Raw genomic sequence first — 15250 nt, 5'->3', positions numbered from 1 at the left:
TATAATATACCCCTGATTGGTTTCTACGCGGCATCGTACCGGAACGCTAAATCGCTTGGCGGCAAGGCTTAGCTGGTAGGTCGGTAACTAGCCACTGACAAACCAGGCCAGACCAGAGACAATTTAAAAATCACTGTCAAGGTGGCAGGTGGCGATCTTGCGCGCGTCGCCTGTGTCCCGCCCTTAGGCGACGGAGAGGGTCTGCGGTTGCGTCATCCTTCCGCCGCCTCCTTCTGGGTCATCACCTCCTCGCTGAAGGAAGCGACGGCGTTCCTAGACCCTTCGCTACTCACCATGGCATGAACGACGGCGGGCAGCGAAAGGTCGGGCTCCACTTCAGTCACGAGTGCGGCGTGCTGGGTCGACCACTCCACGCATGATTCTAGAGTGTGCTGTGCCGAGTCTTCCGCGTGGCCACACTCGTGTCACATCTCGGTGTGACATTATTGTGTTTCGAATTTCGGTCAGCGATGTTTTGATGCTGATTCATTTCTTCGACTTCATCTATCAACTTTAGTAAAGTCTCATAGTAAGCACACTAGACATCAGCTGTCGAGGTGGCGCGGGTGACGTGCGGGGCGTCCCCCCACCTCATACCCCGATTGCCATCTCAACCTGTCGCGTACTGAACTACGATGGTTGTAAAATTAGTTACTTCATGACATTCCAAACCAAGCATTCGCATTTTTGTACGCTCCTTTGGTTTAAACTTAATTTTTTTTAATTCATTATAGGTATACGCTAGACCACAATCACACCTGATGGTAAGTGATGACGTGGCCTAAGATGGGACGCGTTTACCTAGAAGATGCCTATTCACTCTTGTTTTAAAGATACCAGGGTTGTAATTGGTAGGAAACACATATCCGCGATATTACAATAATTTGTACCTACCTACTGGATTAGGAAGTATGAGCTTTCCATCGTCATCCCATCGCGGGCCCACTGTTGAGCACGGGTCTCCTCTCAAAAGAGAAGGGTTTATGCCAAAGTCTTGGCCAAATACGGATTGGGAGACTTCACAGACATTTGAGAACATTGGAAAACTCGAGCATGCAGGTTTCTTCCACGTTTCCTTCACTGGTAAAGTATCCAATATGCAACCTTAGTACTTTTTATTGGTACACTAGATGTCGCTAGTAAATTCTGATCATAGTTCTGTAATTTTTTGAGCACGAAAAATTGAGTTTAGAAATTCGGAAATGAATCTGAGAATAGGTAGGTAGGTACCCTAGAATAATAAATACTATAGAACGCTGATGAAGTTACTTTTGTATGAAAACCGCGCGAGCCACCTCGCACACTATCTTAAAGAATAGCGTATTCAGCAACACAGCCATCGCGACTCTACTATTGGTCAAAAAATTACAAGCAAAAATCGTCTGTATCTTCTTAACGGTAGGGTTGATTTTCAAGTACCATTCAAGTATTGTATTGCCAGCTATGATAAAAATTTGCACAATAAATATTTTCAGTTCCTAATATCATGTTCCAAGCGTTGATAATTATTGTGCTTATTGTGCAAACATCTGAAAAACATGTTTCACTATATAAAGTACATGTCGCTCGAAGTAATCACTTCACATTAAATTATTGTGAAAATTTTTGTACGTCACTGGCAATACACAAGCCACTGACAAATAGTGATGTGTAACAATTGGAAGTCGATATCGATAATAATTATCAATACGTCATAATTATTGGCTATCTTAAAGGGCAGTTAAAGATGGTATGGCATTGTTTAAATTTATTTACATACATGACGATTTCTAACAGACTTTCGAAAAAAAGGTTCTCAACTCGACTTATATGTATGTTAAATATCAGTATGTACCTACCTAAGTTACCAATCTTCTCACTTCAGCCGAGATCCTGTTCTTACGATTTCAAAATCAATAATGGTACCGGAAATGTCTATAGTTAATTCAGTCATTCTTTAGAATACCTAGTCAATCCATGATATACCCGTCTTGTTTTGGCAAAGTATAAAATATGCAATCTATTGTTGTCCATCATCATCATGATCAATCCATCGCCGGCTCACTGCAGAGCACGGGTCTCTTCTCAGAGTGAGAAGGGTTTGGTCGTAGTCTACCACGCTGGCCATGTGCGGAATGATAGAATTTATATAAGTATATTGATAGACTAGATAGTAAATAGATCAGTCTGTCAGTCAGGCCGGAGGAAGTCTTATTATATAAATAGATCTACTATTGTTGTATTACTACCTACTATAAATTATGCTATAGTACTTAAACTTTTTATAACAATAGGTACCACAAGAAGATTAACAAAATACACTATCGATAAAATTATCGACACACGCAAGCCCAAAATTAAGAGCGTTGACGCGTGGGACCACTTCGCAAGTTCTTTGTTTGTTTGAAAATGAAGAAAATTTTTGTATGAATTTGTTTTGTTTGCTGGCCATCTTTTTTCCCCGACCGCAGCGATAATCCTTGAAGATACTTAGTGTATATACCCCTTATAGCAATAGCTTCTAATCTGCCTACAAGAATAGGAACAGAGACGGTATTAAAAGCCTTGGTGAGATCAATAATCACGCCTACTACTTTGTTCTTAGCTTCTATACGATTAACAATTTGATCAGTCAGAAGGTTGATGGCATCTTCTGTATACTTTCCCTTCCGTAAACCAAACTGATTCTCAGATAATAATATGTTATGTCTATTCAAGAAGCTGGCTGGCTGGTTGTTCAGAATTTTCTAGATGACATTTGAAAGCATTGTTAGCACTGAGATAGGTCTATAATTTGTAATTAAGGTACTCCAATAAATTTTGTACAATTGTGACTTTAAGGATTTTTTTTCTGAAAGAAAACCTTCAAGCTCTGTGCACATGTGCTTTCGGTGGCTTTAGTGCCCACAAGACAGTTCTTATATTCTTCTAAGTGACACTGTAAGACTATTCGTATGGACGTATTCGTATGGATAGCTTGGCCTTATGTTTCTTAGCATTGCTATGTCTATCTTCTCTTATTGTAGGCATTACGAGATACTCGTGTGTTTCCGATGTTTTAGTAAACCACTAAAACAAACGGGGCTTTGAGTATTTACCGTGTGAAAGACTGAGTTTTGATATCACTGTAGTTTTTGTATGTTAGAAATAAATGTCTGTTAGAAATAACCAGAGAATGTGTTTATTATATGTGTTTTTCGTGGTTATATGTTAACTAAAGACGCACTCAAAATCGTATAATTTAGTAAACGTCTTCCGCAAGAATAAGGATTTGATAGGATTATTATTTTTCAATAAAATTAATAATTCATTAGCAATAGATCTTTAAAAAAGGCTTGTTCTTAAATATTTCAACCTTTTTATTATTGATAGGTGTACTTGGAGGATTCTTGTAGCCAGTAAAACTTCAGCCTTCTATATTAAAGACACTTTAATTTCTATTTCTATTAATAATTAGGATACACGACAAAAGCATGGTTGCACTTAGTGCAGACCACAGACAACGACTGACTTAGAAATTCTGAGTTGCCATAATACAGTTCAACACTCCTCCTCAACCCTGAATTTCTTCAATCTCATACTTCTACACACTATCTTAGTTTTCTGACATTTTTTACCTAACTTTACTTTTACAACTTTCATAATCTATGACTTTTTATATCCTTCTGTTATTCTATACTTTTTAATCTTTGACAAAAATATTCTTTGACAATTAAGTTTTGACAATTTAATCTAAAAAACAACCAATAATGTAAACAAATAAAACGATATTTATTCTTTAAATTGAGTAATACTAATAACTATTAATATTTACTAACACTCTTCTATTCCCATACAGGTTCTAAAATAATTAAAAAGATTTTTGTGCAGCGGTTTAGTCAACACATCTGCAACTTGTTCTGAAGTGTTAATATACACCAATACAATAACATTCTGTTCTATTAAGTTTCTAATAAAATGATGCTTTATATCAATGTGTTTTACTCTTTTGCTATTTTCTCTATTTTTAGCTATGTGGAATACTTTATTCCAACACCTTGGGCTTTGCTTCAAGCCATAAATTGACTTGTTAAGTTTGCACACTTTTTCACTATTATGCTGACCTGGTAGACTCATGTATATCTCCTCCTTAAGTATGCCATGGAGAAAAGCAGTTTTCACATCCAACTGTTCTATCTTTAGTGTGAGTCTTCCAACAGGAGCATATGTTTCTTCATATTGTGAAGTCTGGAAACCTTTTGCCACTAACCTGGCTTTGTAGTTATTATCTGATTTCTTTCGAAATACCCATCGACTTTCTATGACTTCCTTATCCTTTGGTCTTTCTACCATAGTCCATGTTTGATGTTTCTCATGTGACTGCAATTCGCTATCCATTGCTTCTTTCCATCTGTCACTTTCTACGCTTTCCACTGCTTCTTGTAATGTCCTTGGTTCATCATTTATAAATTCTTGAGAAATGTATGCAGCATGGAATGTCTCATAGTCTTCTAACCATACTGGTCTTTTTCTTTGTCTCTGTTCCCTTTCTGTATCATTTATTTCTTGATAAGGTTCGGTAGATGTCTTTCCTGTACTTTTTTTCTCAGTACTACTTATTGATTGATCTTTCTGGCTCTTTTCTCTACAAGGCAATGGCAAGTTTGATGGTAAGTCATCTTCTTCTATGTATGTAAAAGTTTCCATGTTACTTCTTGGTTTTTCATTAAATATTACATCTCTACTTCTAATAATTTTCTTCAGCTCGGAATCCCAGAGTCTATATCCATTATCACAGTAGCCAACCATGTAATACTTCTTTGATTTCACATCAAACTTTCCATTTCTGTGCTCCTTGCCAATATGTACATATGCCTCAGTACCAAAGGCTTTTATTTTAGAATAATCTGGACTTCTACCATACCAAATCTCAGCAGGTATGACACCTCTGCTGGTTGGAATTCTGTTAATTATGTAGGTAGCACTGTATACCGCTTCTCCCCATAATTGTTTTTCCAAACTTGTGTCGGCTAATAAAGTTCTTGCCTTTTCTACAACAGTTCTGTTGAATCTTTCTGACTTCCCGTTTTGCTGGGGTGTGTAGCTTATTGTAAATTCAATTTTTATTCCCTTTTCTTCGCAATAGCTTTTAAATTCTATGTTGTCATATTCCTTCCCATTATCGCACCGAAATCTAGATATTTTCTTATCAAATTGGGTTTCTACCAAATTTACATATTTCTTGAAACACTGTAGCACCTCCGTTTTGCTTTCTAACAAATAGACTGTTGTAAAATGGCTGTAATCATCAACAAAACTTAAAATATATTTCTTGTTACCATATGTCGCTGGATTAATTGGACCGCACAAATCCGAATGAATAACTTCTAAAATTCTCTTACTTTTGTAATTATATTCTGCAAATGGCAATCTAGTCTGTCTTCCCTTTAAACAAGGTTCACATAATATTTCTTTATTTGAGTTTTCAAAAGATATTAGTTTTCTAGACTTCAATTTTTCTAACTTTCCTTTTGAAGCATGTCCAAGTTTTCTATGCCAATCATTCTGAGTTTCTGAAATGCTATAAGCTTTCTGTGCACATAATTCTTCATCTTTCAAATTTAGGGTTAATCTGTATAACTTATTTATTTTATTACCTTTTAGTATTGTTTTGTTATTCTTGTGAATAGTCAACCTATTATTTTCAAAGGTTATCCCAAATCCGGAGTTTTCAATTTTATTTACTGACAGCAGATTACACCGCAGGTCTGGCACAAACAGCACATTTTTCAATTTAACCTCCTTTGTATAAATAACACCTGACTCATATGCATTTAACACCTCACCGTCCTTGGCAATATTAATTTTAATAGGGGTCTCTAACTTCTCGATCCTACTAAAATATTCTCTTTTGTTAACCAGATGATCCGTAGCCCCAGAATCAACTATAAACTCTATTTTTCTGGAACTTTCCTGTGTTACTAATGCTTCTGAAGATGTCATAAAGGAAACCTCATCTTCTCTTTCCTTCTGAACAATATTAGCTGAGCCTTGTGCTTTTCTAAAACGGCACTGAGCCTTCCGGTGGCCCCGCTTCCCGCAATTATAACAGTTAAATGGGAAACTGCTGGTGCTGCTGCTTGGCGAATTATTAAATTTCTTATTATTCTGTTTCTTTCTTTGATTCAATATAAATGCATCACTCTCCTCTTGAGTTCCAAAACCTATTCTTTTAATTTCTTCATCTAATAATCTTTTCTTAATAAATTCTAACGTAATATCTGAACTATTTAAGGTTTCTATCGCCGTAACTACATATTGGAATGCCGGAGGCATAGCCAATAACATGTAGCAACAGACTTCACTCTCACTAGGTTGAGCGCCCGATTCTTTTAATTCTCTTACCAGTTTTTCAAAAACAATGAAATAGTTTTCAAGACCTTCCACTCCATCATATTTCTGGGTTAACAATCTTTTTCTTGTAATTAACTGTGACGCTATACCTTTCCTTGCAAAAGTATCATCAAGTTTCTTCAATAATTCTTTTGACGTTTTACACTCCTTGATTATTTCCAAATGAGTATCACTAATGCATTGGACCAGAATGTCCATGCATTTTCCTTCCTTCGTAGAATCCGGCTTTTCTTCTGATTCTGACGAAAATACGTAACTGTATAGATTTTGCGCTTGCAATACAATCTTTATTCTAAACAACCAGTTACTATAATTTGAGCCGGCAAATGGCGTGACGCCATACTTGTTCTTTTTGTCGTGTTCCTCCATTTCGCGGCGTGGCGTTCTTTTCTTTTCTTTTTTTTTAAATTTCTTCTGGCGTGACCTGGGTCCATAACCATGATAGGTGTACTTGGAGGATTCTTGTAGCCAGTAAAACTTCAGCCTTCTATATTAAAGACACTTTAATTTCTATTTCTATTAATAATTAGGATACACGACAAAAGCATGGTTGCACTTAGTGCAGACCACAGACAACGACTGACTTAGAAATTCTGAGTTGCCATAATACAGTTCAACAGTTATTACTCCTAATATCTGTAGCACTTCGCACATGAATAATTCCAAAAAAATCGGTAATTGTGTTGAACGCTCTTAACATTGTCAACCGATATAATTTTTCGAGATTATGCCTCGATCTACAAATATTTTAGTAGATTTTTATCTTATGGACGAAAGAAATTCCTTTATTTACCCGGACTCACATTTTTATTTCGCATACGACTCATAATTACAGTAAAACTCGGCATCTTTTCGAGTTTTGTACGGCAGCTCTAATCACGGTGACAATTGGGCAAAAATGGCCCATAGTAATGTGCTCAAAAGACTTTGATATGAGCGTTTGCTCATATCCGCGGCTCGCCTGCCCCGCCCACATGCTTCATCAAGTAGAGGGGGATTCCAACATCAATGGTAGGTACTTACCTATGTACCGATATGTAACGATTTAAATAAGTCATAAAGATTAAAAAGAAAAAATACAAGTAATGAGTTAAGTTATGCATTTATAACGGGTTTATTCAATAAAGACCGGTCGAAGCAACCAGCTCCGGCTGATGACCCTTTGGAAATCTAACCTGCGCAACTGGTCTGTCGTTTATCGATACAGGAAATTCTCTGCCTGATGATATTCCGCGACAACAGGATAATGGACTTTCGGACCTACCTATTGCCACGTGCCAACTGCCTGCCCCATTTGCCGTTACAGTAATCGGCAAGAAATAATGTACATCGACCTTTAGAATGAGATTTTGACTTTGTAAAGCGCTGTCTCTGTCACTCATGCCTATGTGACGTTTCCGAAAATTGTTCGGCCAAGTGCGAGTCAGACTCGCGCACCGAGGGTTCCATACTCGGGTATTTTTTCCGCCATTTTGTACAATAAATCAAAAACTTTTATGCATAAAAATCTGTTTTAGAATGTACAGGCAAAGCCCTTTCCTATGATATCCCACTAGGTATAGTTATCTTACTTTGAAAATTGAAAATACTATTATAGTGAATTACATAATATGCACAAAACCCGCTTTTCTTCATACATTCGATTATCCGAATCCATAATGACAACAATTAGTCCGGTTAATCGAGTTTCCACTGTATTAAATTCTAGTTGTAGGAAAGTGGCAAGGTAAATAAAAAGCTGGTTATAGCAAAACCAATCTATATATTTTATAAGGCGTTGAAGGCACCAGTTATTTCACGTCATGGGTGGAGTTACGACTAGGAATAAATCTCACCAAAATACATTGACTAGATGTCTTATAATACAACAGTACATAACTACATTTAAAACTAATAATAAAATGTACCTACCCACATTAAACACAAGAAAGGTACCAAAATACAGATATTTCCTCATTTTATTATTTAAACATGTTTTTAAACCACAGTTCATTCAACTCAAAGATCGCATAAATAGTAAAGCTCATTTCACACTACGGGATATGATTATTATAGTGCGGTCAATATTGGTGTTCCCAACATTCGTACCAATATTTAGCTCTATGTAAATTAATGTAACCTTGAATGTCTATTTTGACCGGACTATAATTACCGGATATAATAGTATATCCCGTAGTGTGAAATAAGCTTTACTTGTAGGTAGGTAAATAACTACATACAGTTTACTAACTAAATACCCAAAACCGTATACCACAAAATGTAAAGCCATAATTTTAGTGCTCATTAAGTATTTGTAAAATCTTAGCAACAAACTTATATTATACTATTGTGTAACTGTAATATACCTATATCCAATAGGTCTGTAAAAATTTATCAAATTATAATTTACAGATAGGTAAATATACCTAGATGCAATTCGACTAAAATTCCTATTTTATCATCATTCATTCTTAATTTAGATCTTAAGACATTTTTGTTTATCTTCAGCATTTTCATGAATTAGAATATTATTATGAAATGCATTTTTGTGCAAACATACCTGGCACCGATTCCGTTGTCTTTCTCTAAACTAAATTTAGAGTATCTGCATCCTTTTCTTTTTAACAATGCTAAAAAGGGACAGAACATGAACTTTACATTTAAGGCCTCTAAATTTTAGTGCACGCTACAAATTTAAACAGTAGGTTCGCGACTGTGCGCTAAAATCACGGGTTTTACCATCTAAAAATTAAATTTAAAACTGTCAAACTACGTCTGTCCTTTTTATATTTACATTAATAAGAAGAGGATGCGAACACGCTAAAATTAGGTTGTGCTCAGATTCAGTACCGATATCTATATAAAATTAATATGTGTCTAAAATGCACAACCAAAAGTCATAAATAAGCTTGCATGTAGATGTCAATCGTCAACTGTTTCGCCTTATAATAGGATACCAACTCAATTATTATACACAATACAGTACGCGGCAGAAAGTAATGTACATAAGCCTTTAGAATGACATTTCGGCTTTGTAGAGCGTTGTCTCCATATATGAAGTTTTGTCGGTCTCAATGACAGGGACAACGCTCTACAAATCTGCTATTCCTTCTAAATGTCGATGTACATTACTTTCTGCTGCGTACTATACACAGAATTGGGATGGTGTCAAAATAAATTATTTTTAAGGAATTATTAAATAGAGGGTCTTCCAAAATCCACGTCCATTGTTAGTATTATGGGAGCTAGTATAAAATACATAGATGTGACGTGATTACGTCATGACGATCATAAACATTTGACGTAGGTACTATAATTTAAAATACAATTTAGCAAACTTAAAACTAACGAGCGTTTTTACATTTGATAAAAAGTCGCTGATTTGACTAGTAGTGATTATCCCTATTTAGAATAAACCTAAATAAGAATAATAGTGTATTAAACGAATTAATCGAACTGATTCAATGAATAAATTACGATTAGGTAGATACTTAGTTCACCACATTCTTCTTCGACTTTATATTAAGGGTTAAGAAAAACATTATTTAATATAAGTAGAATAATCTAGTCTAATATAGAAACAAAATTCATCCCACAAGAAATATTCTAGGACCAACATTATATAGGTACTTGTTGACGACAACAAGTAAAGGATACCTACTGTCAATTTTGTTCAAATAATATAATCTGTTAAATTTTTAAAAATAAATCAATTTCATTTCTAAAAATCTGTATAGCATACCTATCCTATTATTTAAAAATATACACAGCTACACTCTATTATTATAAGCTGCGTAGTATTATAACACAAAAATCCAAGAATTACCTTTAAAGTGCGAGTCGGACTCGTACACGAAGAGTTCCGTACCATCGTACAAGAAATAACACTTTAATTTTGATTTAATTTTTGCAGCGGCCATTTTGAAATTTTTATTACTTGTTATTAGAGCGGCAATACAAATATATATATATTCTATTAAAATTTCAACTCTCTACTTATTAAGGTTCACGAGATAAGTACAGCCCACTGACAGACGGACGGACAGCGGAGTCTTAGTAATAGGGTCCCGTTGGCATCCTTCGGGTACGGATAACGGAACCCTAAAAACCGTGTGGTAAACGGGAAACCCGATAGAAGCGAAGCTTCTTACGAAATCCATACTAATATTATAAATGCGAAAGTGTGTCTGTCTGTCTGTCTGCTAGCTTTTCATGGCTCAACCGTTCAACCGATTTTGACGAAATTTGGTACAGAGGTAGCTTGCAACCCGGGGAAGGACATAGGCTACTTTTTATCCCGGAAAATTTAAGAGTTCCCCCAGGATTTCTAAAAACCTAAATCCACGCGTACGAAGTCTAGCATCAGCTAGTTTATATATAAATAAAACTTGTACTCTATCTCGCTCACTCTTATGGCAACATAGGTGGCTTCAAAGTCGCCATCGTTAGTTTCACTTTTTGCAAGGTAGGTTATCCAAACGTCCGTTATGAAGCCTCGCTTCAAAAACTTTAATATCTTACCTAGTGCGACATCGATGTATACCTAAAGAATAAAGATTGGCCAATCATAATATGCTAAACAAATCAGAAACAAATAGGACTCTTGAAATATGATTCAGTCTAAATAATAAAAAATTCAAAATGGCCACCATGAAAATTAAAAATATAAAGAGTATGTTATTTCTTGTACGATGGTATGGAGGGAGCTCTTTTTAAAAATCTACAATAAGGCCCTATCTATAAACATCGACGGATTCGAAGGACCAAAAAATTATCATTTAATCTTCGACACAGGATTATCCCCGCCCGCATGTATATCAGCTTTACAGCCCGCCTGGTGCTTCAGCAACTTATCGTCTGCGGCTCGAACCCTCTCCTGCAGGATTTCCACCGTCCTGTTCAGCAGTTTGATCTCCTCGTGTAGAGGGTAAAGCTGCATGTTCATCTGCATCAATTCCTTCTCGTGCGCCAGTTGAAGTGTGTGCAGCTGAAAAACGTAGAAGCATAGAAGAAACCTTTAGAAGAGCTATTTACAGTATGCGGCAGAAAATAATGTACATCAATCTTTAGAAGGATATACCGGATTTGAAGAGCATTGTCTCTGTCGTTGACCGACAAAACGTCATATAGCTATGAGTGACAGAGGCCGAAATCTCATTCTAAAGGCCGATGTACATTACTTTCTGCCGCGTACTGCACAAAAATTGTGTTCTATGAAGCTGTCAAAATTAGTATGACACTGGTCATGGACGTTGCTTGTAGGTAATAGAGAGAGAGACAGCTCGTGCCAGACCTTCGTTATTTTATAAAAGCTGAAAATTTCAATGCATATTGTCCCAAATACTGGGAGGAACGTTTGTTTGTATCATGGTGACTTTGGGAGATAACAGGTAATTGTGGGTACATCACAAAAAAATGTGTTCATGAACAAATAATTAGTATTTTGAAATACGATAACTATACCAAGTAGAGTATCATATGAAAGGGCTTTACCTGTATATTCTAAAACAGATTTTTATTTATTTTTATGCATAAAATAGTTTTTGATTTATCGTGCAAAATGCCAAAAAAATTACCCAATTACGGAACCCTTGCTGCGCGAGTCCGACTCGCACTTGGCCGGTTTTAATAGAAAGTTGACGGGACTTACATCTTGTATGCGTTTCTTCTTCAATAGTATCAAATCTTCATTTGTGCGTTTCAACGAAGCCAGCAAGCCTATCCTGTCTTCCATGAGCGTTTCCTTTTGCTTTCTCGCCTCGCTCAGTTCCGCATCCATTTCTGTGTTTAAGCGAGACATTATGTTCTCTGTAGATTTCGCTTGCTTGCTGATGGTTTTCTTTTGAGGATTCAAATTGAGTAAAACTGAAACATAGATAGACATCTTATTTATTATCATTATGCACTAGTCTAGAAAGTATATAACTATGAAATAAATTTTATCATTAATTATCTCAAAAAAAAAATGAATTTTATCACTATCTATTCACACAAAATATTTTATTTGATTTTTATTAAATATTTTTAATATTTTTAATTATTTTATTTTATTTGAGTAAAACTGAAACAAAGATAGACATCTTATTTATTATCATTATGCACTAGTCTAGAAAGTAGGTAACTATGAAATAAATTTTATCATTAAGTAGGTATCTATTCACAAAAAAAAATTGAATTAAATCACTATCTATTAAAAAAAATTAATATTACAAACTGGGACGAAAAAAAATAAAAATGTATTTTTGTTTCAAACTTAGTCGTTTGTTTTACTAAATCATCGTGTAAATCGACAACACACACACACACACACAAACATATTATAATAGCTAAATCAAGCTTTATTGAAACTAAAAATGATCTAGTTCACCTTCTTTTTCTTTTTGTAGGTTACGCAAGTTTTTCCTCAACTCTTCAGTCTCTCTATTAATCTTGGATATGGTGCGTTGTTTCACCGTAAGCTCGGCTTGCAATCCTTTAATAGTGGCCACCAAATAACTGTCTTCCTTCAACTTGTTAAATATTAGCGCAGAGTTTTGTGTTAACCTGCTGACAGCTGACGATGCCCTATCAGATTTGTGTAATGTTTGAGTTCCTATGGTATGAAGATTTTTAGATGTTGTTTGAACTGCTGCGTCTATCAGATTGAGTTTACTTATTTTACTCTTCAAATTGTTATTGACTTTCCGATCCTCCATAAGTTGTCGTTCCACGTCTATTATATGATTCTCATACTTCTGTTTCATATCGCCAAACTTTTCTTGAAGCGTTACTAATATGCTTTGGAAATGATTTTCTTTATCTTTCAGTTCCCGTTCTAATCGGGCAATGCGTTCTTCTAGCAATTTCTTTTTGTTATCTTCTACTGTTGACGACTTTGAGGCTACTAGAAAGGAAGTAAATATGTTATTATTGAGTAAAATGCAAGATATGATAAAATGAAAGAGAGCCAGCCCGTACCAGACCTTCGTTATTTTATAAAAGCTGAAAGTTTATCTGCGTATTTTCCCCGACACTGGGAGGAACGTTTGTTTGGATCATGGTTACTTTGATAACAGGTAATAAAAGTGTAAAAAAATTACGTCAAAGTATAAAGTCTAATTTTTTTATATTTTGTTCAGTATAGTATTAGAAATCACACCATGCATTGCCATACTCCCTTAAACTTTTTAAACTTTAACGGTGTCTAGCAGGGGGCACGCGCTGGCTCCCCATAACACAAGTTTTACGGTTGTTATACTTCAGTTCAATATTACTAAAAATAATAATTCCGAATGTTTGCTGCTTGAAAAAAAAGCTCTAAATATTTATATGCTCATAAATTAGCAATTACGCTTTAAGTATTTAATCGTTAATTTACAACTAAAGTCGTGGGCAGTGAAAACCGCACCTACCTATTAGTGCTGATACGGAATCCGGATGTTTTCTTTTAAGTATCAGTTCCATTTCTTTGACCTGCCGTTGGAGATCTTGTATAACTACAGCATCTTTATCTCGTTGTATAGCTAAATTCTTCCTCTCATTTCTTTCCTTACTCAATTCTGCCGTTAGACTCGTTTCATTTTGCTTAGCACTTTTGAATTCTGAATTCCTGTTTTCATATTCTTTTGATAGTCGATTGACGAATTTTTCACACTCCGCTACTTTTAATTCCGCAACGTATTTCTCTTCGTTGATCTGATCCAATTTTTTGCGAAGTATTTTATTGTCATCTGTTAATTGTACATTCAATAACTCCAAGCTTTTTACTCTTTCATTAGTGTCCTTTAACTCTTCTAATATAGATTCATGTTTACATGTTGTGATTTTTCTCGGTGAATTCGTTACGAACCTAGCTACTTTCGCGGCCTCTTTTTTCTTAGAATCGATGACGCCAGCAGAGAAAGGCCTTAGCTTTGGTTTTCTTCGAACTTCGTTGCTTTCCTTAGCATTTTGTTTTGTATTTGCATTTTGGTTCGTCTGCAAAAATACAAAGTATTTATATAAACAAAATATAAAATCATTAATGAGGTAGGTAACCCTTCATTGATTGAAGAGCAAGAGACTCAAGTCACAAAACTCAAAACAAGAGTCAAGTGACAAAACTTGATTTTAATGGAAAAAAATATAAAGATGGAAAAAAAATATAAAAAATCAAAAATGCGGCAACTGTAAAAAAATTATGCTATCAGGAACACACCTAATCAAATAGCTATAAAGTCGAGTAGGTAGGTAATAAGCGAAAAAGACAGTTTACAGTAAACACGGTTTAGCGTTATTATAAGATAACTGCAACTTAGAGGCAATGACCGGGCATGGCACCTCTGCTTACGAGAAGGTTGTCATTCTGGTTCCAAAATAAATACAACTGTCTGAGCAAATCAATACCTATTCAGATTTTTACCTAGTGTATAAGATTTTGTTGCTGCAAATACCTGCCAAGTTTGAAACAGAGCTGAGGGCCAATAAGCTTCGTCCTTTGATGCAATTTTAATAGCCATCGGAAAAACTAGTGTATGTTTTATAGAATTTACTGGTACTTATTAAGTAAATTGGACAGGAAACATATTATAATTTTGTGGTATTGATTAGTAAAAATATCCGAAAATTAGATGTATCATAGAGGTAAAAACTTACATAGGTAAATATCTTATTGTGCAATGAATCAGCGCTGTGAGAACGTAGCTACAAACTAACGCGAAATAACTTTTTTGCTCCTAAATTCCTAGGGTAGGCACACATTGACGAATTCATCTTATAGTTCCTCCTTAAATATAAGCGGAATATAGTCGCTAAGACTGCTAAGAGCTACCGATGCTACCAGAGGTACAAAATGAAAAGATAATGGCAGGTTTTCAGACCCTAATACCCCTTATCAACCTACACAGAGTAATGCGTCTCAGGCAGCCCAAGATTTTGAGAG

General features: G+C 35.4%; 1 protein-coding gene across 6 annotated transcripts in view; it reads right to left on the bottom strand.

Annotated features, from left to right (window-relative positions):
• LOC117990947 (centrosomal protein of 162 kDa) overlaps positions 1–15250 on the bottom strand; it is a 30208-nt gene that overhangs the window by 4939 nt on the left and 10019 nt on the right. For 3 of the 6 annotated variants that reach the window (XM_069505023.1, XM_034978449.2, XM_069505019.1), the window contains 4 exons: positions 13743–14307; positions 12719–13234; positions 12002–12216; positions 8115–11338 (listed from right to left, as the gene is read on the bottom strand). In XM_069505023.1, the coding sequence (XP_069361124.1) occupies positions 11126–11338; positions 12002–12216; positions 12719–13234; positions 13743–14307 (1509 nt within the window). In that variant the 3' untranslated portion in view covers positions 8115–11125. Of the gene's footprint in view, positions 1–8114; positions 11339–12001; positions 12217–12718; positions 13235–13742; positions 14308–14762; positions 14928–15250 lie in introns of those variants that run through there. The other 3 variants (XM_069505022.1, XR_011237877.1, XM_069505021.1) reach the window with 3 other exon arrangements.

The sequence above is a fragment of the Maniola hyperantus genome, chromosome 19 (assembly GCF_902806685.2).
Source record: "Maniola hyperantus chromosome 19, iAphHyp1.2, whole genome shotgun sequence".
NCBI classification, from domain to species: Eukaryota; Metazoa; Arthropoda; class Insecta; order Lepidoptera; family Nymphalidae; genus Maniola; species Maniola hyperantus.
Note: the sequence above shows the minus strand (reverse complement) of the source record. Positions and strands in the feature narration are given on the sequence as shown.